The 24,472-nt window shown below is 40.0% G+C and overlaps 1 protein-coding gene across 4 annotated transcripts in view; it reads left to right on the forward strand.

Annotated features, from left to right (window-relative positions):
• Positions 1 to 19,652, forward strand: part of ABCA1 (ATP binding cassette subfamily A member 1) — a 137,022-nt gene extending 117,370 nt beyond the window's left edge. For all 4 annotated transcript variants that reach the window (XM_082657620.1, XM_082657619.1, XM_082657622.1 and 1 more), the window contains 15 exons: positions 324 to 493; positions 1,721 to 1,898; positions 3,965 to 4,080; positions 4,171 to 4,315; positions 5,951 to 6,074; positions 7,447 to 7,576; positions 7,846 to 7,966; positions 8,980 to 9,042; positions 9,660 to 9,766; positions 12,004 to 12,145; positions 12,545 to 12,679; positions 13,683 to 13,786; positions 14,400 to 14,492; positions 15,151 to 15,394; positions 16,020 to 19,652. In XM_082657620.1, coding sequence (XP_082513746.1) covers positions 324 to 493; positions 1,721 to 1,898; positions 3,965 to 4,080; positions 4,171 to 4,315; positions 5,951 to 6,074; positions 7,447 to 7,576; positions 7,846 to 7,966; positions 8,980 to 9,042; positions 9,660 to 9,766; positions 12,004 to 12,145; positions 12,545 to 12,679; positions 13,683 to 13,786; positions 14,400 to 14,492; positions 15,151 to 15,394; positions 16,020 to 16,160 — 2,013 coding nt within the window. In that variant the 3' untranslated portion in view covers positions 16,161 to 19,652. The remainder of the gene's footprint in view (positions 1 to 323; positions 494 to 1,720; positions 1,899 to 3,964; positions 4,081 to 4,170; positions 4,316 to 5,950; positions 6,075 to 7,446; positions 7,577 to 7,845; positions 7,967 to 8,979; positions 9,043 to 9,659; positions 9,767 to 12,003; positions 12,146 to 12,544; positions 12,680 to 13,682; positions 13,787 to 14,399; positions 14,493 to 15,150; positions 15,395 to 16,019) is intronic.
• Positions 19,653 to 24,472: the final 4,820 nt, after the last annotated feature.

The following is a 24,472-nucleotide window of genomic DNA, read 5'->3' on the forward strand; positions in this document are numbered from 1 at the left end:
GGGGAACCAGTATGAACCTGACCGAGTTACTTAACCTATTTAAGCCTCAGTTTCCTAATCTATAAAATGCGGGCAGTAATCGTGGCTTACCTCAAAGCTATGGTGAGGGTTAAATGAGTTAAAGATAGCACAGTGCCTGGCCACACGGTCAGTGCTGAGCACACCCTGGCTGCTGTTACCTCTTTGCCATGTTCTCTGATCATGTTTTGTCTCGTGGTATGACTGGAATTTCTGGAGTGCACATGCATGTTTTGTGTGTGTGCACCTACCTCCGGGAGCAGGGTTTGGGAGCAGTACCTTGCACCTGGTGTGTTTTATTTCAGGTGTGGTTCAACAACAAGGGCTGGCACGCCATCAGCTCTTTCTTGAATGTCATCAACAATGCTATTCTCCGGGCCAACCTGCAGAAGGGAGAGAACCCTAGCGAATATGGGATTACTGCCTTCAATCACCCCCTGAACCTCACCAAGCAGCAGCTCTCGGAAGTGGCTCTGTAAGTACCACTGTGTCTGAATCGGGAGAGGGAGAGGGTGTTTGGGGGAATCATGGAGCAGGGGAAGGAAGTACAAAGCTGGTTGTAGAGTAACAGCTGGGGAAACAGGTTCATTATGGTGTGTTTGGGTTGGTCCAGGCTCTGGACAGAAAATGATCAGTTTATGAATTGGCTGGGCAGGGATTAAATTGCAGAAGATACATGACTCTGATATATTAAAGACATTATTACATTTAGTGAATTCACATAAAGTAAGTTAAATTGTTAATATAATTCTAAAATATTTTAACTCACCCTTAACACAGTGTTTAATAAAAAAATCAGTTTCATTTGTTTTGAAATCACTATTTTTAAACTTGGCGAAACATGCTTTTGTCGGCTTGTGTTTAATTCCTTGAGTGTGTGTGTGTGTGTGTGTGTGTGTGTGTGTGAGTGTGAAGTTAAAACCAGTATAATCTAGTTCAGAGTGCATAGCCTTTGAAATCATAGAGATCTGGGTTTGAATCTGGTTTCTAAACTTCCCAGATGTATGGTATTAAGTGAGGCAATTCATGTAAATTGCCAAGTCCGGCCTTCAACACATGGTTGATATTCAACACACGTTAGGTTCCTTTTCTGTATGTGGAGCATGGCACAGTTATTACTTCTGCTTCACTCATATAGAATATCAATATATGTCACTACGATCTTTATACCAAGCTTATATAACATTTATGCAGAGAAATAGTTGATATTATACCCCATTTAATGGACTTACAAGACTATTCTTATAATAAGGATCTGATGGAATTTTTGTACGTGTTAGGTTGATATGCCACGAGCTTTTCTTTTCAAACTTATTTACAGCCAGAAATTGTTGTTTGAATAGTTTCACACTAATATTTCTCCTTTATTAAGTTTTCAAGCTACACTACTCCCTTATGTGTGAAAATTTACAACTTGTTGCTCATGGAAGGTCAAGAATAGTGGAACAAAGTGAATGCCGTTAGGCCACTCTTAGACTTCCTTTAATAGTTTCATTTTGGCAGTAGACCCTTTTGACCTCAGTAGAATCAGTTTTGCATCTGAATTATCGAGTTTCGTTTTTTTTTTCTTGAAAGTAATCATCTTTAACCCTGAATAAAATATATGTGGTGAAGAGATTTTTTTCCCTGGGCTATGCTTCAAATATTTGTGTGTGTATGTGTCCCTGATTGAGTCCTCAGCTGCACTGCCTGTCTTTTTCAGGATGACCACATCAGTGGACGTCCTTGTGTCCATCTGTGTCATCTTTGCGATGTCCTTCGTCCCGGCCAGCTTTGTCGTGTTCCTGATCCAGGAGCGGGTCAGCAAAGCGAAGCACCTGCAGTTCATCAGTGGAGTGAAGCCTGTCATCTACTGGCTCTCCAATTTTGTCTGGGACATGGTAAGAATGCCGGTCTGCTGCTGCTATATAAACCTCCATCGGGGCTCTGGATTGGGTGGATGAAAGAGCTCCTGGCCATCAGCAGGAGATGTTCTAGCTAGTCCAAAATGTACAAAAGAGGAAAAGGCAGGCACAGTTGTACACTTTCATGTGACCAAACACAGCCTTAAGCCCAGGGCTGATCTCACGCCAGAGGAAATCTGTCCACATGGACTGCAGTTCATACCACCACCACCTCATTCCCTAAGTGACAACTTTTCAAAGAAACTGAGGTGGAAGACTTAGTCAGAACTCAAAGCCAGTGCCTCTAACTTGTCTGATAGAGCTTTAACCTCCAGAGTCAGGGTGTGCTTTGTCTTACTAGGAACTCAGTCTGTCATTTGAAAACTTTATATGTTTTACTGGAAGCTTATCCATCCATTGCAGATCTGTTTTCATGCCAGCTGTAATATAGTGCTTCTGTTTGGACCACTATGGAGGACTTCAAAGAATTCCGAAGTTCTAATTTTTATAAAGTAGAGTTGAAATGTATCTCCCTGTGAGGTCCATTAATTTGTAGGCCACACAGATGAAACTTAATTCTTCTCCCACTGGACAGCCCCTCAGATATTTGAAGACACCTGTCATTTATCCTAAGCCTTCCCCAGATAAGATGATATATGAGAACATACTTTGTAATCTCTAAATCACTGTACAGATGTGAGTAATGATGATGATGTCTGTGTTGATTATAGCAAGCCTCTCAGACTTGTCATTGTTCTGACCTGATTGCCTCTCTGTGGCCATGCTCCATATTGTTAATGAGCCATTTGAAAAGCAAAGCCCAGAATTAACATTATATTCAGGCTGTGGTCTGAATGCTTATGAGTCTAGAGGGAGTTGATCTTTATCCCATATTCCTATTACTCAGCCCAAGGGTATTTCATCTTGGAAGCAGCACTGTCTTGTTGGCAACTTGGCAGTGAACTGTTTCACGGGTATTTTTTATGGGGTCTCTTTCATGTATACTAATGCAATTGGCTTTTCTGAACCTTTATATTTATATATGAATCTAAAACTTGATATATATATATACATATCAAACTTTATATATAGCTTTGTATATAAATATAAAGGTTGTTAAAAACATATATAAAATTTTATATTAATCCCCGTTAAACTGAACTTTTTGTAGTGTCCATTTGTTTTGGTTTTATCTTGATCCAGTAATTGCTTTATTGAGTGAGCACGTACATACTGACTGCTCACTACGTGTCTGACTCTGCCAGACATTGCAGATTCAGAGATGAGAAGATCAAGTCCCTGACTCAGGAATACCACTTATCTTCCTGTGTATTATCTGTCCCTCACTGCTTTAGAACCTCTGAAATTTGCTATAAGCATGTCTGCATCTAAGTTGTTTGAAAAGCACATTTGAGTAGGATGGGACTGAGATGGAGAGCCCTGTGGTCTGAAGCTACAAATACTTGTAACAGCTGACAAGCCCACTACCACCTCCCTGCCTCTGCTCTGCTCTGCCAGCTATGAATTCCCGTAACTGTCCTGTGGTCAAGTCTTTATTTCTGCATTTTAATGCTTGAGACACTGTCAGGACACACTTTAAAATTAGTCTCAGTGTGATGAAACAGTTCTGACATTCATGTTATGAGTGCTTACCTCATAAATAGATCACAAGTGAGCTTGAACTTGGGCAGACTATAATACAGCATTAATGATGAAACAGACACAGTCGTCTTCGGGAAGAATAACGGCAGCTTACTTGCTACCTGTGAAATTGAAACTACTCTGACTGGGAACCCATCGTTCAGTAAGTTTACTGAGCGTGGCACCTTGGCTTACCTGTTGGAAAGACAGAAAGGACGTGCAGTTTATAAAATCAGCCGGGGGTAAAATGCTTGTCAACACGTATCGTCCAGTATTTTGATGAATAGTTCTTGTGGCTTCATTAATTCAAAGTTCTTCTTCAATATGTTTATCTGCCCTTTCTTGTCTGATGATGATGAAGACTTGAGACGTGTTGTATCTTTGACTTAGGGGTGACCTTGATTTCCTCGTTTCACTTTTAGTGCAACTATGTGGTCCCTGCCACGCTGGTCATCATCATCTTCATCTGCTTCCAGCAGAAGTCCTATGTGTCCTCCACCAACCTGCCTGTGCTCGCCCTTCTACTGTTGCTGTATGGGTAAGGCACCTCTGGATGGGGCATATGGTATCAGATGTCAGGGGGAAGGCAGGGGACACCCAGTGGACATGTGTTTTTGTTCCTCGCCAGGTGGTCCATCACACCTCTCATGTACCCAGCCTCCTTCGTGTTCAAGATCCCCAGCACAGCCTACGTGGTCCTCACCAGCGTGAACCTCTTCATCGGCATCAATGGCAGCGTGGCCACTTTTGTGCTGGAGCTCTTCACCAACAATGTGAGTTCTGCAGAAAGAGTTGCTGGGATGAGCATAGTGTTTAGTCATGATCTTATTCTGCCTGCCTGCGATGTTGACACCATGGACCACTCTGTCCTTTTGCAGAGTCTGTCTGTCTTTCCTGGGTTTGCATACCATCTCTCGCTTACCCTCTTCCTTATATGTCTCTGATCACATTTTTCTATTTCCTTTGACAAGTTCTTGTATACTCCTTTCTGTTTAAGTGTTGCTTTCCCCAGTATTCAGTTCTCTGGCATCTTGTTTCCCACTTCAGATGCTCTCTCTGGGTGATGGCATTCATGCTGGAAGATTTCACCACCACCTCTCAGTGCCTCGTGTTGTTCTCTCTCACGTCCATGCGTACCTTTAGCCCCGACTCCCCTTTTGAACTCTATTCTCATGTTCTCTCTTGCCCAGTGGATGGCTCCGTTTAGATTAACTGAAGGACACCCCAGACTGGCCATGTCCTAAATCATCTTCCCCTCAGAACCCAGTATTTCTCTTGCCATTCCTGTCATGCTGGGTGGCATTACCATCCACCCAGTCACCCCAGCTGGGGCAATATTAGAGCCATTTTATATGCTTTGCTTTTGCTTATTTCCCACATTCAGTTGGTTACCTTGCCAGTTCCTCCCATTACAGATCTCTTAAACAAGGTTCCTTGTCCATTCTTGTTGTCATTGCCTTCATCCAGACATCTTAACTTAGCCCACAAAGCCTTTCAGAGGTGTACAACCCTTCCTTGACAGTTCCCACCACACTCTTTCCCAAGACATGGTAAGCTTTGGCTGAGTGGTCCCTTTAACCTTCCATACTCCTGTAGGCCTGGTTCAAGATCCCCAGCACAGCCGACGTGGTCTTTATTCGCGTGAACCTCTTCATGGGCGTCCATGGCAGTGTGGCACTTTGGCACTGGAGCTCTTCACCAACAGTGTGCGATACTACCCAATTCTATGACTCCTCTGTCACAGAATCGGGTAGTATCTCACTAACCCTTCATGACTGAGCTTGAATGTGAAGCTTTCCTTACCTACCTTATGGGAGGTGCTCTGTCTTCCCTGTGCTCCCAAAGCCCACACAGTTCATGCCTCCAGTACAACACATCCAAGTATGTAGTAATTTCCTGTTTCCATGTTTCTTTTCCTCGGAGTAGAGACTAGACTGTTTCTTATTAATCTCTGCCTCTCCTGTGCCCTGCCACAGTGCATCCAGCACATAGCAACTTACTCAGTTGTTGGGTATTTGGCCACTGCTGGATTGATGTATTCGAGAAGAATTTTTTAAACTCCAACAAAATCCTGAAACTGAAGTATTGACCCAGACATGAGCAATTTGCTTTCAAAATGCTAAGCAAATACCTTATGATGGATTAGCTTCTGATTAAATATAATCATGTTTCTAAACTTTGCTCATATTTCTCCCATGCTCATAGCATTATTCCAGATTTTCTAAAGAGCAAAATTTTATTACATTATATATCATCCTCTGTGGCTACTGCTGTTTATTGGTATCTGAATTCAAAGGTTCAGTTTGACCTCAGGGAATCAAATTTTTTTTTCACTTCCATATTTTAGACTTTGGTAAATTTTTAGCCTGAATCACGAAAGACAGTCTCTCTCTGTCTTATTTTTTTAGAAGCTGAATAACATCAATGATATCCTAAAGTCGGTGTTCTTGATCTTCCCACATTTTTGCCTGGGACGGGGGCTCATTGACATGGTGAAAAACCAGGCAATGGCGGATGCCTTGGAAAGGTTTGGTGAGTGACAGTAGTGGCTGTAGGATGTTTTAATAGAGATGGCAGTCTGCATGGGCTTTGGTACTTTGGCCTTTGTTTTGGAAAGAGGGTGGTGACTGGGCACAGGACTTCACTGATAGGGCTCATGTCGGTACAGCTGGTTGTGTCATGGGTCATGTGACACAACCATTTGTCTGAAAGATGAGACAGTAATTTTGGAGGTGAGGAAAATATTGGCTTAAGCTTGGACCCAGTGCCTGATACCACTGGTGGTGTTTGCCAGAGTCATTGGAAAAGTCAGACCACAGCTTTGAGAATTAGATACAGGCCAGAGAATCAGAAGGAAAGATGCAAACTTTGGCTCTATTGGGAAAATCATGGACCTGCAGATGGGGTCATATATTACCTTTTACACAGTCTATAAAAAGGTAATTTACTGCAGCTCTTTCTACATTTAGAGTCTTTAAATTTATTTCTCCTGTGGCCACATTACTGTTCTTTATTGACTGGCTCATATAGTTAGATGGGCCATGTTATTTAATGGGCATAGAAGAGGGACTTTTTTTAAACTTGGAGGTACAAGGAGATGTATAAGGATTTTAAGGGATATTTACATAAAACCAGATGAGTTGAGTCACCAGGTTACATCATATGCTATTGAAAGGGGCATCTTTTAAACGTGCTTTCTAATCTTTCTTAGTGAAGCTTATAATTTGTTAAAATACTGACCCTAAAAATTACCCTGGATTGTTTGCCTTTTTACAAAGGATTTTTGGCATGTCTCATTAAAATGGAAACATTAGAGACTTCCCTGGTGGTGCAGTGGTTAAGAATCCAGCTGCCAGTGCAGGGGACACGGGTTCGATGCCTGGTCCAGGAAGATCCCACATGCTGTGGGGCAACTAAGCCTGGGCACCACAACTACTGAGCCTGCGTGCTGCAACTACTGAAGCCCACGCGCCTAGAGCACGTGCTCCGCAACGAGAAGCCACTGCAATGAGAAACCCGTGCACTGCAACAAACAGTAGCCCCTGCTCGCCACAACTAGAGATAGCCTGTGCATAGCAATGAAGACCCAACGCAGCCAAAAAAATAAAAATAATAATAATAAATAAATAAATAAATCTTAAAAAAATGGAAACATTAGATTTCTTAGATGAAGTTACAGTTCAAATACATGTTATCTCTGAAATTCTGATTGATACTGTTTCACAGTATGTTTCCCCAAAACCTTACCCTAAATCAGATTTGGAAAGTGGTGACTCCCTTATTTTTTCCTCCTGGCCACGGGCCATAAACATTGGTATTTCTAGGAATGTAGGCCTGAATTTGAGGAAGGGCCATGGTCTCTGGTGCCTCCATTCTGACTGGATCTCTGCATTGTGTCTACCAGGGGAGAATCGCTTTGTCTCGCCGCTGTCTTGGGACTTGGTGGGACGAAACCTCTTCGCCATGGCCGTGGAAGGGGTGGTGTTCTTCCTCATCACTGTGTTGATCCAGTACCGATTCTTCATCAGGCCCAGGTGAGCTTTCTCTCAGAACTCACAGAGCGCCTGGTTGATGGTCACGGAGGAGGAACACAGGGAAATACTCACCGGTGGTGGTTGGATTGACTTGAACTCAAAGCAGATAATCAAACTGATTTTCCTAATGTGGGCATCTCCCGGCCCCCAACACTGCCGACAACTCTGGAGTATGGATTTTACAGGACTGCTTTAGAAACTGGGTCTTTGACTTAGAAAATAACTTGAAAAGTTGATTTGGTTTTGTTTCTTAATTTTTTCCCCCTAAGACCTGTAAAGGCAAAGCTTCTTCCTCTGAATGATGAGGATGAAGATGTGAGGAGGGAGAGACAGAGAATTCTTGATGGTGGAGGACAGAATGACATCTTGGAAGTCAAGGAGCTGACTAAGGTGAGGCAATGAGGACAGGCTATAACAACTTGTCTTCAATTTTTTCAGCTTTATATGTTGGAAACTAGCATTTTGCTGACTCAGTAAAAAGAGCATGCTTCCTAAAATGTGCATCTATACCAAGTTTCTGTCAATTTAATTTTATTTAAAATACACCATGGGGACTTCTTAATTAAAGAAATCGTACTGAAAATAATTATACTGTGAATTCTCATTCTTGAGTATATTTGTTTTTCACACATTTATGCATTAGATATTAAAACATCTAATATTGTGTATCGAGGCAAAGCTGAAGTTGATAGAATAATGATTGATTTTGAGTTTCATGGTCCAAAAAGCTGGTAAATCTCCATTGCTGGTCTTCCCTGGTGGCGCAGTGGTTGAGAGTCCACCTGCCGATGCAGGGGACACGGGTTCGAGCCCCAGTCCGGGAAGATCCCACATGCCGCGGAGCGGCTGGGCCCGTGAGCCATGGCTGCTGGGCCTGCGCGTCCGGAGCCTGTGCTCTGCAACGGGAGAGGCCACACAGTGAGAGGCCCGTGTACCGCCAAAAAAAAAAAAAAAAAAAATCTCCATTGCTTAAGAAGAGGCTCTGTTTCAGCCCTTTCTAGGTGCCAGAATCCCAACAAATTCACTTTTTTGTAATCTGTTCAATATTTGCAATGTTTTGATAACAAATTATTACCCTGTAAAATTTAGTTTTTAAAATATCTACAGTGTCTTTACATATTAAATGAAAATTATATAAATATTAATGACCAATATATTTCTTAAAAGTCTGACGTTAGATTAAAAAATAAAAAGAAATTCACTTGTATTTTGAGCTTCAGGGTCATTCAGAAGCCAGTTGCCATAGAGACAGACCAAGGCTTTAGCACATCACATGTGTGACTTAGTCTTATCGACGAGTCTTATTTTGTGGTGTGTTTAGGTCATAATTCCCTCTTCCACAGTTGCCTGGGACAGCTGTGAGTCACTGCAGCTCATGAATTTTTGCATTTTGTTTGTTGCAGGTATATAGAAGGAAGAGGAAACCTGCTGTCGACAGGATTTGCATTGGCATTCCTCCTGGTGAGGTAAAGACACTTTGTCTACCTTGTGTTTGCCCCTATTAATTCAGACTGTCTCTACTGCAATCAAACAATAATGTCTGTAAGGGGTTAAAAGTGGTTTTAAAAGGCGTCTCCATTTATATCTGTGTGGAGCAATCCGTCACTGAAAGGATGGGGGCCCCATATATCAGCAATTTTGGATAATCTCAGACAATGTAAGAAAAGTATGCAATCCAAAATGTGATTTTGTGATCCATTCCAGGTGATAATGAAATTCAAATAGATTTTAAAAGATAGATTTTCTCCTTTCTTGTTTATGTGTATATTCTTGTATGCCCTTTAGCCAGATTAGATGGTGAAATTTGACTTGTTGGCTTTCATTACTGTTTTTCACACATTAACTTTGGTCTTAACCTGACGACTCAAATGCTATTTACAAATACACCCACACTTTCATTATAAAACATATGTTTAAATATCTATATGATTTCTTAAAACCAAGAAAATAGTTGACTCTTCATTAAGAATGATGTTTTAGGATCATGTTACATGAAAATGAAGCGGAGGTGACTATTTTATAAGGGTCATTTATATTCAGATTTTTAGTAGTTTACTTATACAACTTACCCAATCTTTTTCAGTGCTTTGGACTTCTAGGTGTCAATGGGGCTGGGAAATCATCAACTTTCAAGATGTTAACGGGAGATACCAGTGTTACCAGAGGAGATGCTTTTCTTAACAAAAACAGGTGAGAAAAGAAGTCTGTGTTTTGCCACAGACTTTTTTTAAACTTTATTTAAATGAATATGTTGTTATTTTTCTGATTATAACAGTACTCTGTAGTTTCTAAAAATGTTGAAATGTAGTAAAACTGTAAAGAAGAAAATAAAAGTCATCCATAATCCCAGTACCTGGAGATAGCTACTATTTACATTTCATTTTAGTCTCACTCTTTTTTTATAACAGCTTTATTCAGGTATGATTTACATGCCGTACAATTCACTTGTTTTAAGAGTACAACAAATGACTTTTAGGCAATTTACAGAATTGTGCAACCATTATCACAGTACAATTTTAGGACATTCCCATCACCCCAAATCTCTCTACTTTATGTACACATATAAATATATTATAAAATTGACATCATACTACATCTAGATTTTTAAATTAGTTCTTTTGTTGTTAATGACTGTATTATTGTATATGATACAATATATACTGGTTACGTATTCTAAGATGTAGAAATTTTGCTGCATAAAATGCATCTATGTACAGGTACCTATAGTTTATTTCACCAATTCCTTATTGTTAGACATTTGTTTCTGTTTTTCATTAAATGTGTCCTCGTATTCATCTTGATTGTTTCCTCAGGGAAAATTCCTACAAGATAAAAGGTTATCTATATACTTGCTAAGTTGCCCTCGCTAAAGGGTGTGCCAACTGTTGGTGTCACCGTGGGCTATTATCCGAGAGTGCACAGATCACTAAGCAGTCTGATCGTAAGGGGTACAGTACCCTTTAGAGTCCTGTTGGGCAATGTTACACTCGAGCACTCGAAATATGTGGGACTTCTCTGGGCTTTTTATATTGGAGAGACGGTACAAGGCAGTGGCTTTCAAACTCTTTGATCATGACCCACAATACCAAAATCAATACATTTTACCTCTCAACCGAGTAAATACACAAAAACACATAAACAGGCATATAGCTTAAATAAAAGTTTTGTAAAACATTACCTACTCTTCATGCTTGCAGTGCACTTTGATATTTCTTATTCTGCTATCTACCACACCATTTAAAAAATACTGGCTGTGACCCGCTAAATATATTTCACAACGTACTAATGGGTGGTGACTCACAATCTGGACAAGGGGCTGTTAGCCAATAAAATTGAAAAGAGCAAGGAACTTAATGTACTCATGGCTCTCCTCTGCATCTTACACGTTTTTTCAGTAGCAGTGTAAAGGAGGTTTAAGAGAACAGAATTTCTAGAATAGTTGGCCTAAGGCTACACACCAGCTTTCCCCGTCTTGTTCCTAGTACCAGGCTCCCGGGGCACACAGCAATGGCAGCAATAACTGGCCCAAACTAAGGTTCGTCACAGTGCCTGGTTCTGAGAGCTGGTGTGGGCAGTGTAGCTGTGAGGTCCAGGCACAGGGTCTGTGAGCGCCTCAATCATAGTTCTGGAAAAGGCTGGATCTGGGAGTACTAATTTATATGCAGAGAGGAATGAATACTGCTGATGGGCCAAACTCGTGGTTGTCCAGAGGTGGCTAAAGTGCAGCTGTCAGCCTGGATGTGACACTGAGCTTTCTCCTACATTAGGGATCCTTAACCCGAGAATGGCTTCATAGGGCCTAAAAACTGCCCCCACCAATATATGTCAAATTGTGTCTGTAGGTATATTTTTTGTTGTCATCAGATTCTCAGAGGGTCTGTGATCAAAAAAACCTTCAAAACCAGGAGGATTCCTGGGTTGCGTATTTAGTGGGACCAGGGGGTCTGGATCATGTTATGTGCGAGTCAATGTATGGGCAGCAAAAAGCAGAGGAAGTCACAGTGAGTTGCTGAGCCTCCTCTGACATGAACGGAGCAACAGAGCACATGGTGCATATGACTGGGCCACAGAATCAAGTCAGGGATGGACACTTAGTGTTAAAGTCCCGGGATAGTGTGACTCAGGCTGTTGATAAAGATGGTGCCACAGCTGGGATGGACTTGGGAATTCTGAAATGGGACTGAGCCTGCAGATTGAGGTGCTGGGGGAGCCAGGTGCAAGGACTGGGCAGGGTATAGGCCAGAACCCTGACTTCCAGGAGGGGCTGGCATCCTGGGAGCAGAAAGGCTGTTCCTTCACGCTATAGCAGGTGTGCTCACTGGTGTGTTGGTCATGCGCAAGCACTCTTTATAGGAATATTAGGCAAGATGGTCTGATCAGAGTATCTAAATGCTTAAAAACCTGACCAGTTTTGTTTTTCTTTGCAGTATCTTATCGAACATCCACGAAGTACATCAGAACATGGGCTATTGCCCTCAGTTCGATGCCATCACAGAGCTGCTGACTGGAAGAGAGCACGTGGAGTTCTTTGCGCTCTTGAGAGGCGTCCCGGAGAGAGAAGTCGGCAAGGTACCGTGGGCACCGGAAAGCCAGCCTGTCTCCCTTGGCGTCCTAACAGTGTACCTTACGTCTGTGACCTTCACACGTGACCATCGGCTTCAGGCTGTTCTTCCTTGTGGATGCAGCAGTGTGAAGTGCTGGCTCTTCGCAGCTCCTTTCAGGGTGGGAGGCCGTGGTGGCGGTGGGACAGGGATAGTTGAACTGCCTCACGCTGGCGGACAGAGAGGGAGTGCTGCTCCCACCCACGCGAGTCCCTGCCCCCCTGCTGCTGGTTCCTCCACACTTGCCAGGTCGTGATTGTATAGACTCTGGTCCTACTCAGTGAAAGAGTTTTCATATGCAAGTGTAAGAAAGCGTGATAAAATTCCCAAACCCAACAAAGGTTAAGACGCTTTTTATCACCCTTAGGTTGGTGAGTGGGCAATTCGGAAACTGGGCCTCGTGAAGTATGGAGAAAAATATGCTGGGGACTATAGCGGAGGCAACAAGCGCAAGCTCTCGACGGCCATGGCTTTGATTGGCGGGCCTCCTGTGGTGTTTCTGGTGAGTGTGACTGTGAATGGGAAACTTTGTCCTGGCCTGAATGGAAGACACCTCTTTTCTAAAGTCCTCGGTGTCCAGGCCGTGCATGGCTGGCTTGGCAATGGCAAGTCCCCCTCCCCCGATGAGGAACAGCAGGGCAGCCTCAGAGAACCAGAGGGAAGCTCTGTCGCCCCTCTCCTTGACACACATTGGGGTGGCTCTGACATGCCCTCAGATGCTCCAAAGGAGGAGATACTCCAGAGACCTTGTTTCTCTAGCATGGAGAACCCCAACAGGTGCAGCTGAGGCTGGGTGTGTGATTTGACCTTTCTCTGGACCATACTATATGCCATCTATGTGTTCATCCCCTGAAGACTGAGAGTGTGGATACAGCTTCAGGATCCCCAAGGCAGCACCTGGGTCATAGTTCCTTACATACAGATAAATGGAAAACAGAAGGTCAGACTGACAGTGGCCCTTGACCCTTTTTCTTCTGTAGAGGAGAAGAGCACTGAAGTTATTACAGGAAGAAGCCTTGGGCTGAGGCTTTAAAGTTATCCAGACTATTTGGATTTGTTTCTCTAAAACTAGCAAGTACAGTATAACAGGCTAAGCCAGAGTGAACTAGAATTAAAAAAAAAGAAAAGAAAAGGAATTTTACCCAAACCTTAAACTGACTTCAGTATCAGACAAAAATAATTTTTAGTATATACTTGTCAGTCATGAAAAGATGGTTGAAACTAAAAGACTTTTCCCCTTCCCTTTCTGCTTATTTGGAGAAATTTCATTTCATAAAAAATTAGAGTTTTCTACTTCAGTGATGCATGTAAAAGTCAACTGGTTGCAAACAGTGTGAAATATTCTTGTATGTAAGGTCTGGTTCTTTGGTCCATCAGGAAATAAATAGAATGGTAAGTTAAAACTTAGGCTATTTCAGAGATGCTTCTGAATTTAAAACCAAGCCTATCTTTGATTTTTTTTTTTTTCCCAGCACATAATAGGGCTTATTTTATTCTAATTACAGGATGAACCGACCACAGGCATGGACCCCAAAGCCCGGCGATTCTTGTGGAATTGTGCCTTAAGTATCATCAAGGAAGGGAGATCAGTAGTGCTTACATCTCATAGGTCTGTAGTTAAGACTTAGCTTGGCTTTTTTGTTGCATAACTTTTAAGTTTTCCAAGTACTATATATGATCATTGTATAAAAAAATAGAAAACACAGAAAGGCAAATAGAAAAAAAAAAATTATGATCACCTGACATTGCATCACTAGGAGACAACTATTACTGTCATCAGGCCATATATCTTTGCAGAGTTTCCCTATGCAAATCTATACACAGTGTATACGTTTTTTACAAACAAAAATGCAAGCTTTAGCATATATACTAAGTTCTTTTTCCCTTAACAATACTGAGAACATTATTCCAAGTCAGTTAATTTAGATGTATCATCATTTCTCATAGCTATTAGTGAACAGTATTCCATTAGGATATACCCTAATTTATTTAACCATTCCTCTTTTGTGTAGACATTTGGATCATTTCCAACTTTTTTCACGATTATAAACGGCATGGCAGTGAACAGCGTTTTCCCTCCATCTTCATGTATTTGTAACAGGATGCAATTACACCCCAGGAAGCTGGGGATCTGTTTCTTTGAAATGCCAAATGACATGGTGATGTTCTGATGGTTATAGGAGCATCTCTCTAAAACTAAGCCTCATTCTGTTTTCCCACAGTATGGAAGAATGTGAAGCTCTTTGCACTAGGATGGCAATTATGGTCAATGGGCGGTTCAGGTGTCTTGGCAGTGTCCAACATCTGAAAAATAGGTAACAAAGATAGTTTCTTTGGGATCCCACATACTGAGAAATCGTGTATTTATTCTTTTGTGAGTGTATACATGGTGGATCTAAAATAAAGGGAAATAAACTGAACAAGATGGTATAGTGGAAAGAATGAGGACTTTGAAGTCAAACAGAGCTGCGTGCAAATTCTGCCTTTACCTTTTATGGGTTGTATGCACTTCGGCAAGTTATTTAAGCTCTCTGAGGGGCAGTGTTCTAGGAATATCTACTTTCTAGCTTTGTTATAGAGTTGTAATGGGAAGATTTATATGTGCCAGTAAGGTTAGAGCATAGGCTTCAGAGTCAAGCACAAGTTGGGTCCACACCATGGCCCTACCATTTCTGAGCTACGTCCCATGAGCAAGTGACTAACACTCTCAGTTTCAATTTCTCTGTAACATCTGACAGACCTCACAGGTCTAGGTGAGGATTAAATGAAGTCATGTCTAAAGCCCTCGGCAAGGCAGCTCACATAGAATAGGTATTCAGTACGTGACCACTGGTTCCTGCTCGCTGAAACTTATTTCTGGCTCTGGCAGGGACCTCTCTCTTTCATGGCCCAAGTGGGGTTCTCAGAGTTAAATATTCTTTTGAGAAGTTTCCCGAGGGTCTTCCATTTGGACTTTCTTTTTCCTGCTTTCAGGTTTGGAGATGGTTATACCATAGTCGTACGAATAGCAGGGTCCAACCCTGACCTGAAGCCTGTCCAGGAGTTCTTTGAACTCGCCTTCCCGGGAAGCGTGCTGAAGGAGAAGCACCGGAACATGCTGCAGTACCAGCTTCCTTCTTCACTGTCTTCCCTGGCCAGGATTTTCAGCATCCTTTCCCAGAGCAAAAAGCGACTCCACATAGAAGACTACTCTGTCTCTCAGACAACACTTGACCAAGTAAGCTTAGAGTGTCAAAAACAGGTTTCCTTTTCAGGGTGAGGCTTCCTGCCGCTTCTCCACCCACTGCCCATTGTGGGCCCTATAGCACAGTATAGATGAGCTGCGCGTGAACTCCTGATCTACTACTGCTAGTTATGCTTTTCACCTAACCTCCCTGAATCTGCAAAGGGAGATGATACTACCAACTTCATAGGGTTCGTGTGAGAATAAATTGTCATAATAATCATAAAAACTGTAGTTTTTTATTGAGTATCTGCCATGGGCAGGTATTATGCCAGGTGCCTTATCCCATTTAAATTAGATAACATCAGGTACCAAATAGATCCTGGCACTTAGTAGGTGTTCAGTAAATGTTAGTTTTCAACCCTCTTCCCTTTAATCAGGCCTGTATGAGTCAAAGTAAATAGATGATTGAGCAGTTGGTGATTTGGGGGGCAATAATAGAAGGTGAGTTTTTTAGGTTAATGCTTTGTCAAGTATTCCCCTCTCCCTCCCACACAAAATTTTCTAGTTAATCTATTTATTCAATCTCGTATTCTCTAATTTTCACGTGGGGAAAAATGCAACTAGAATAAAGAGAGCAAGTTAGAGCTATTTATAAAGTCCACCTTTATTTTGACAGGTATTTGTAAACTTTGCCAAGGACCAAAGTGATGATGACCACTTAAAGGACCTGTCATTACACAAAAACCAGACAGTAGTGGATGTTGCACTTCTCACATCTTTTCTGCAGGACGAGAAAGTGAAAGAAAGTTATGTATGAAGAATCCTCTTCATACAGGGTGGCTAGAAGAAAGGAGGAACTAGACCTTCCTTTGCACTATGTGAAGTGTTCCAGAGGGAAGAGCTGGAAGATTTTGTGGGAAGAGGTAAACTGGATACTGTACTGATACTATTCAATGCAATGCAATTCAATGCAATGAAAACAAAATTCCATTACAAGGGCAGTGCCTTTGTAGCCTATGTCTCGTATGGCTCTCGAGTGAGAAAGACTTGAATTTAGTTTATTACCTTATACTTATGTGAAACTCTAGTATGGAACCCAGTGGACATATGGGTTTGACATACTTTTTTGTTCCTTTGTATTCTAACTGGGGTTGCAACAATAATTCATCAAGTAATCATGGCCAGTGATTGTTTATCAAAATCAAAAGGCATCCTCATTCATTAAGCCGTGCCAAGCCAGGAGACTGGTTTCCCGGTGACACAGCCAGTGCCGGCAATGAGTGCGCCGGAATTACTAATGCCAAGTTGCTCAGAAAGCCCGAAGCACCATGGTGTGTCATACACACTTTTGTGAAAGCTGCTCTACTCAGAGTCTGTTGACATCATCAAATATCAGGTGACAGAATGGTTCCATGTGTGGGGAAAGTCCTGCTTTGATTCCCTCTTTGATGAGCTGCTCTGATGGTGGTGACATGCAAATTGCAACATGCAAATTGCATGGTAACATGCAAGAGTGAGACTTGGTTTCGTTGTTATCCTTGCTTGGAACCATGAGTCTCCGAGGCTGTCTTTCTGGGACTCTTTAAGTATACTTAGATCCTGGTTAAGAAGCAAAGAATCAGCAACCGCATTGTTGGGGCCGCAGGCTGTGGAAGCCAGGGCATGGGATGAAGAGGATGATGCGTTCAAACCAAGGGAGGCCTGTGTCCATTTGTCCTGATTGTCTGCTAACACGGTACAGTGCATCTCAAGATCTTGTTGCTTGATACAAGCATAGTATTATTTCTGGCTTTTTGGATTAATCTAGAATATGAAAAGATGGAGTTGTATTTTGAGAAAAATCTTTGTACTTTTAATGTTATTTGGAATTGTAAGTTCTGTCAGTGACTTCTGAAACCTTAGAATGGCCTCTTTGTAGAACCCTGTGGCACAGAGGAGTATAGCCACACTGCCGCGCTAGCTTTATTTTTTCATGTAAGTTTGCGAATGGATCATCTAATGCCTAGTGACTAGAAAACAGTGTGATGGCCAAGATCTCATGACAACATTGTATTTAAGTTTCTTTAAGATCGTTTAGAATACTTTTAGTATCAGTGCATTAATCAAGTATTTTTTGAGTGTATGTTATAACTGAGTATGGATGGATGCAGTGAGGAGATATTAAGTCTCAGTAGATTTCCTGTGCCATGTTTGTCAGCTAACTGGTTTACAAATACAAGTTTTGTTGTGGTTGTGGGAACCCACTGAAAGAATATTGGGCAGCCCACTTTTTGAAAATAGCAACAATGCAAAAGCCAAGAAAGTTTAAATGTCATAAGGATCACAAGACTATATAACGAATACTTTCACAGAGAAGACAGCTGGCTTCAAAGCTTGTTGAATAACATAAAACTGTGCTTATGGCATTTAGTACCTTCGAATAATTGACTTTGAAAATCTCAGATACCCCATTCTGACAATCTCAGATTTGTCATCTCTTCAATCACTAACCTATCATGAAAAAAACAAAAAAAACAGAAAACAGCAAATGCCCCCATGTGAAGATTATCTCAGACTTTTCTAACCCAGTTTAATTTTTTTAGTCAGTAAATACTTGTTAAAAATAATATTGCACTAATGCTTAATGTCATCTGTCTTGAGGCAACAAAAGTATGAGAGAAATACTGTTTGGTAAAGTCATCTTTCAATATCATTACTAATGTCTTCTCCTTTAAAAAAAATTTAGATATTAACTCTAAAGGTACAAGATTTCAGATCTATCCAAATCTGTATTTTTTCTTTTAAAATTTACTGTATGTTATCATGCAACTTGTTGCTTGGAAAAAGAAAATGACCTTTAGGGGACTTCCCTGGTGGTCCAGTGGTTAAGACTTTACCTTCCAATGCAGGGGGTGCAGGTTCGATCCCTGGTTGGGGAGCCAAGATCCCACAGGCCTCACGGCCAAAAAACCAAAACATAAAACAGAAGCAATATTGCAAGAAATTCAATAAAGACTTTAAAAATGGCCCACATCAAAAAATCTTTAAAAAAAAAAAAAAAGAAATGAATGCCGATATTTTCTAAAATGATAAGCAAGCAATGGAGGCATTTTTCCAATAACTATTGGCATGAGCTCATATTTTATGCTATCTTTAATGATATGAAATTTATAGAATAATTGTTTCTCCTTGTTCAATATTTTTCAAAATCAAGCTTCTGTTTTCCCATTTCACTAGAATCATGTTCTAATTCTGTATTATATTAAAACCATGAGTAGCTCCTTTATTTGATTACTTCAAGGCCATGTTTTAAAATGTCAAAAGACACTGTGAACTACTTTTAAAAAAATGCAACATTTCAATATAGATTTAAAGGTTCTCTTAAGCTAGAAAAAGTCTACAGCTACCCATCTACTTCATTAATATTGTTACCTTTTAGACTATCCAAACAGCAGTCTTTTAAATTTTTCTGTGTAAGCCTAATTATAGTAGAAATTTTTACAACTCTCTGCTCAGTCATGTAAAATTTCTATATAATCCCTGTGGAAATGTAACCATGTGAGTTTCAGAAATTTTCAAAAGTGTTTAAAGATTTCGGGTTTTGCTTCTTTTGGACACCTTAAACCTTATTAACTGTGAATATGAAAAATACAAAAGAAAACAATAACAAAGCCCTCTATAGGTAAACGCCCAGCATAGGTCATTGTTAAAAAACAAATAACCAAACCTCAAACTACTGTATTTCAATATCTGTACTGAAGGCATATGCATTGTGACTATTAAATGTTGCACAGCATTCACTGTATACTAATCATTGACTAAAGGGATGTGTCTGTTTTCTTCTCGTGGTTGTATATATCAGGTAAAAATTTTTTCCAAAGAGCCATGTGTCATATTATCTTGAACCACTTTGACGCTGAGATATTAATTTCTACCCTTGTTACTATTTACTAGTAATAATATAGTGCTATAGTCATGTTGTTCTAATTCTCTTCAGAATTGTTGCATCCCTTTTTATAGAATGTTTAACCTTCCATAAGGTTTAAGTATTCTGTTCTCCCGTCTTATACCCTACGATGAAGCTATGTTTTTGTGCTTTTTCTTTACCATTGGCCCTTCATTCCAAGCACTTTATGCTGTCTGTAATGGGATCTATTTTTGCACTGGAATATCTGAGAATTGCAAAACTAGACAAAAGTTTCACAATAGATTTCTAAGTTAAATCATTTTCATTAAAAGAAAAAAAAGAAAAAAATTTTGTATTGTCAATAACTTTATATGAAGTATTAAAAAGGCATATTTCTATGTTGTAATAAGTCACGAAATAAACCTGTGACAGTTCTGTTGTGGTCTGTACTTATTTATTTTCATGCATTCATAGCACCACCTACTGTTGGAGCTTATAAAGTCATTACAGAAGTAAGAAATGTCTGCTTATAGAAGGGAAGACGCTTGGACCAAAAGTAGAAATTTAGAAAAAACTAAATGTCCTGTTAATCACAAAAGAAAATCGAGGGGACTACTTGAAAATAAAGGGTGTTTCGCACTTTCATGGTTCAGTTTTGGTAGTAACATACTAAGTTTATGAGGTTTTAGATAAACTTATTTTGCTTAATGATGATGAAGCTGTAGAGATCTCTGCAAATATGCTGTAGCTAAGCCATTTAATAAAAACCTCATTACTTCGTTTGGCACTGAGGAAGCTCAAAGGCAGCCTTCAGTGCTCTTTTGTTTATTCAACCAAAATACAAGGACACAGTATGGCAGGTGGACCCGCAAGGTGCTGGCAAGAGTGAGCATGCAGGAAAATAGGCAAACGTGGGAGGAGAAACGATACTAATGTTGGAGGGGCCTTCCCTTTCTTCTGTAAGAAGTGCTGTGCAGTCTGCACCCAAGGTTATGTAGTGCTACGATATGTGGGTGCATTTGTCATAGCTCACAAGCATTGTTTCTGAGACTGACTGCTAATCTCGGTCCTTGAAGAACCCCTGTCAAACAGGCCCTCTCAGGCAGCACAGTGGAGTCGTGGCTCTGCTTGTGACCACTTGATGGCCGTGACGTGTAGTGAGCAGTCCTTTGCTAAGGCATGGATCTGAACTTTGCGGGCGGGAGGATTGTGGCTTTGCGACTGAGCCTGGTTGACTGCCCAGCATCAGCATCACAATTATGTCTCTCCCCCTTGAAGTTCACATTATAGCCACTTTAAGGAAATGACAGAAAATTGTGTTTGTGAAAAACGACAATTGAGGGAGAGAAAAAAAATACTGAAAAATAAAAGGCAGTTAGTTAAGATAATATGTTACTCATGAGTCTTGACCAAAACATTCTTCTATCTAGGAAAAAAGCCTGTATAAACATTTACAGGTTCAAAAAAACTCTGGAATCTTTGGAATGCTAATGCATACATTGAATAAGAAAAAGCTTGAGAAGATTAGCTACCTTTTTCAAGGGTTTAACTGTGTTGTCAGGTATTTCATTTAATCCTCAGAACCTGCCATATGAGGTAAGTAGTACCATTTGGCATGTGAGTAAACTGACTCAGAGAATAAGGAACTGTTCAAAGAGACACAGCTAGTAACTGGCAGAGGGTTCTTTCGGTGAAGTTGGGTATCAGTTAAAATCGTCCTTATAAAATCAGTTTGGCATCATTATGCAATAATGTAACAAATACTTCTTGAACTCTCTCATGCGCCAGATACTCTTCTAGGTTCTGGGGATACAGTATTGAAGAAGGCCGAATTCCTGCTCTAATGAACTTGAATTTCAATGGAGAAGTTATATTCATATTCACAACAGATGTGTGGGTAAATAAATGTAATAAATTCAGACAGCACTAAGTGCTAAGAAGAAAATACAACACAGTAACAATAAGCACGGAGAGGTGTCAGGCCTCTGCGGAGTGACATATGAGCTCAGATGTGAATAAAATGAACAGGAGCCAACATTTGAAGGTGGGTAGGAAGAATGTTCCTGGAAGAAAGAACACTCTGTGCCAAAGCCCCAAGTGGGAAAAATCTTGGCAAGTTGGGGAGCAAGGAGAGAATTCCAGTGTCTCTGGAGTTGTAGGCAATGGAATCCGAGATGGCAGGAACCAGAACTTGTGGAGCCGTGTAGTCCAGTGTAAGGTACCTGGATTTTATTCTTAGTGCCATAAGGAGCTGCTGGAGAGTTTTAAACAAGGAAGTGGCTTGATCTATGTTTCAGAAAGAACTTTGCTGGTTATATGGGGAGAAAGGACTGTAGCGGGGCTAAGTAGGAGAGAATGGTAGATTGGGCCAGGATGGTAGCAACAGACATAGGAAGGAATTGTAACGCTGAGTATCTATTTTAGAGATACAGCCAACAGGACTTGCTGATGGGCTGCAAAGGGGATGAGGGAAAGAGAGATATCAAGGTGACTTCTAATTTGTGACCCAAACTAGGTAGATGGTTGTGTTCAAAAGGCAGTTAGTATTTCAGTCTGCAGCTCAGAGGCAAGGACGGGAAAAAGATAAAAATGGGTGAATCATCGGCACATATATGGTACTTAAGCCTTTGGACTGAATGAGCTTACCTAGAGAGAGGGAAGAGAGAGAATATTCTTGAGGCCTGAGACGCTACCCACATTTAGAAGACACACCAGCAAAGAAAAAAAAGGGACTGGCCAGTCGGGAGGAGGGAAATCTAAGAGTAAGATGCCATATATTAAAGCTCAGAATCAAGTGTATTTGGGAAGGTAAGAAGTGGTCGATTGTGTCCAACATGGCTGAGAAGATGAGCAAGGTAAAGGCAGCGGAAGACCATTGATTTTGGTAACAAAGATCCTTGGTGACCTTCAGAAGAATCATTTCAGCAGACTGGCAAAGCTGCAGGCCTATCTGGATTGGTTTCAGGGAAGAATAAGAGGTAAGGAAGGGAAGATGGTGAGTATACACAACTCTACAGAGAGTTTTGCTTTGAAGGGAAACAGAAAACACAACAATAGCTGGATTACAAAACTTCTATTTGGATTCTTTTCTTGCCTGTTGATAGTATAGGCTGCACCTGAGCACCATCTCGCCTTTCCCTTCTGACTTTTTGTTTGTTTGTTTTTTAATCCTTTAGACATTTCTTCTATCAGGAGCCTAACACACTGTACCTTGTTTTCCAAATTCCCTTTAGACAACTAATTCATAATTTGCTATATGTTTTAGAAATGTAAAATAATATAACTATAAATATAGACTACAGTATGTTTTAGAAACGTAAAATAATACAGCTATAAATTTATAATATGTCTTAGAAACGTAAAATATAGACTATCAAAAGAGCTTGGAAATACCAAACCTAGTTTTAGAAAGCAGAGGTATACAACTAAAATGGAAATTAAAGGTGTTTCAAGGAAAACCCTAGCGTATCTGTGGTGGTACTGAAGAAACCTTCCTTCTGGGATTACTATCATGCTATTTTCTTGATATATCATAACGTTTACAATAAAGTTGGTAAATTATTACTGTGTCACCATCCTATAGTAACACAGTAAAAGCTCCAGATACAATAATATAAATATAAAATGCAAATTAAGAAAAAACCAAAATGCCTATGTAGGCTTTTATTAGGGCAAGCATTTCCATAAACATAAAGATCTCCTTAAAACAAATAGATGTCCCAAGGATCTTCGTTAAATAGTGATCCAAAATGAACAAAAATTAATAAAACTGTAAACACATTTCAGCATATAAAACAAGTCTTCTGAAGTTTTTTAAAAACTATTTTCCAAGTGAAAGTTACAAGTAATTAATGTGAAAACCATAATTAAAACAGGTGACACAGGTTATACTGTACTTTCCCAAGGTAAAGAAATATATTTGATATAATATTCTTCTGAATTCCATTTGATATCACAAAATAAACTTTACTGGGCAAAAATGTTTTAAAAATCTCAGATAACACAGACATGATTAAAAGATAGACACAGTGTATAAATAATTTCAAGATACTGTCAGTCACAGAAATGTAAAATCATTATATGAATATAAGAAATGCTATAGAGCAAAATATTGTTAAAATAGAGAAGAAGAGATATTCTGAAACAAATGAAAAATCAAGATCAAGAAGTAGTGGCGACTACATATTTCTAAAGTATAATAGATACTGAAATGCCAAGGGGAAAATGAACAGAACTCTCCTGTGGCGGTAGTGACAATGGACAGAGCTGGCTTTTAAAATGCTAACCATTAGCAGACACATCTTATGGCAGTTCATGAGATGCTTCATATTTTCAGTGGAAAACTATTTCAACAGTGAAAATGATATAGGAATCAGAAGCATATTCTTCTGAGACACTAGGTAATTTACACTTTCTCGAACTGAAAGAAAATTCATAAGAAGGTATATAAAGTTATTGACTAAATCAGATTTGTTCTAAGAATAACTTGTGCTTAGTGAAATAGCCTACCAGCTGCCACAACTCTGGGATGCTCATGAGACTGATGTCTCCCAGCTGCTCGGCCATGTGCACTCTCGTTCCACCAAAGAACATGAACTGCAGAAATAAACCAGAAATAGATTCTAAAAACTGTGGCATTACTACAAATCAGAAAGACAGAAACATTAATCAGAAACTGAAAGTCCAATTCTTTAAATCAAAATAGTGAGTATCAACCAGGTAACACTAAGTATGTTAGTGATAAGATTTCAGAGGGGTCAGAGATTTGGGAGAGAAAGTTATAAGATAATTAGCCAAACTGGTTTTATAGATGAAGAAACAGAAGGCTTTTATTTTAAAAAGCAAAACTGTAAAAAAATTGTGTTTACTACTGAAAATTTGGCTGATACAAAGAATATAAAAAGTGCCATAATCTCAACCACCTAGAGAAAACCTCTTTTAATATTAATATTTAGTATATTTCATTCAAAAAATATGAGTAAAATAAAATTAGGGTCTTGCTGTATATTATGCTTAGAAATAGATTTTTAAAAATCAACAATGAGTATTTTCTTTGGCAGTGATATTAATTTTTAATGGCTCTGTGAATTCCTCCTTATAGATATAGCAACTTTTTGTCCCAACACCTTATTGTTGTTATATTCAAAATATATATTGTTGTTATATTCAAAATAGTGTGGTATTCTACAAAATACTCAAATAAGTGTTCTTGTACTTATTTAAATTTTTAAAAAATAATTATA

The sequence above is a fragment of the Grampus griseus genome (assembly GCF_964374135.1).
Source record: "Grampus griseus genome assembly, chromosome: 6".
Classification (NCBI taxonomy): Eukaryota; Metazoa; Chordata; class Mammalia; order Artiodactyla; family Delphinidae; genus Grampus; species Grampus griseus.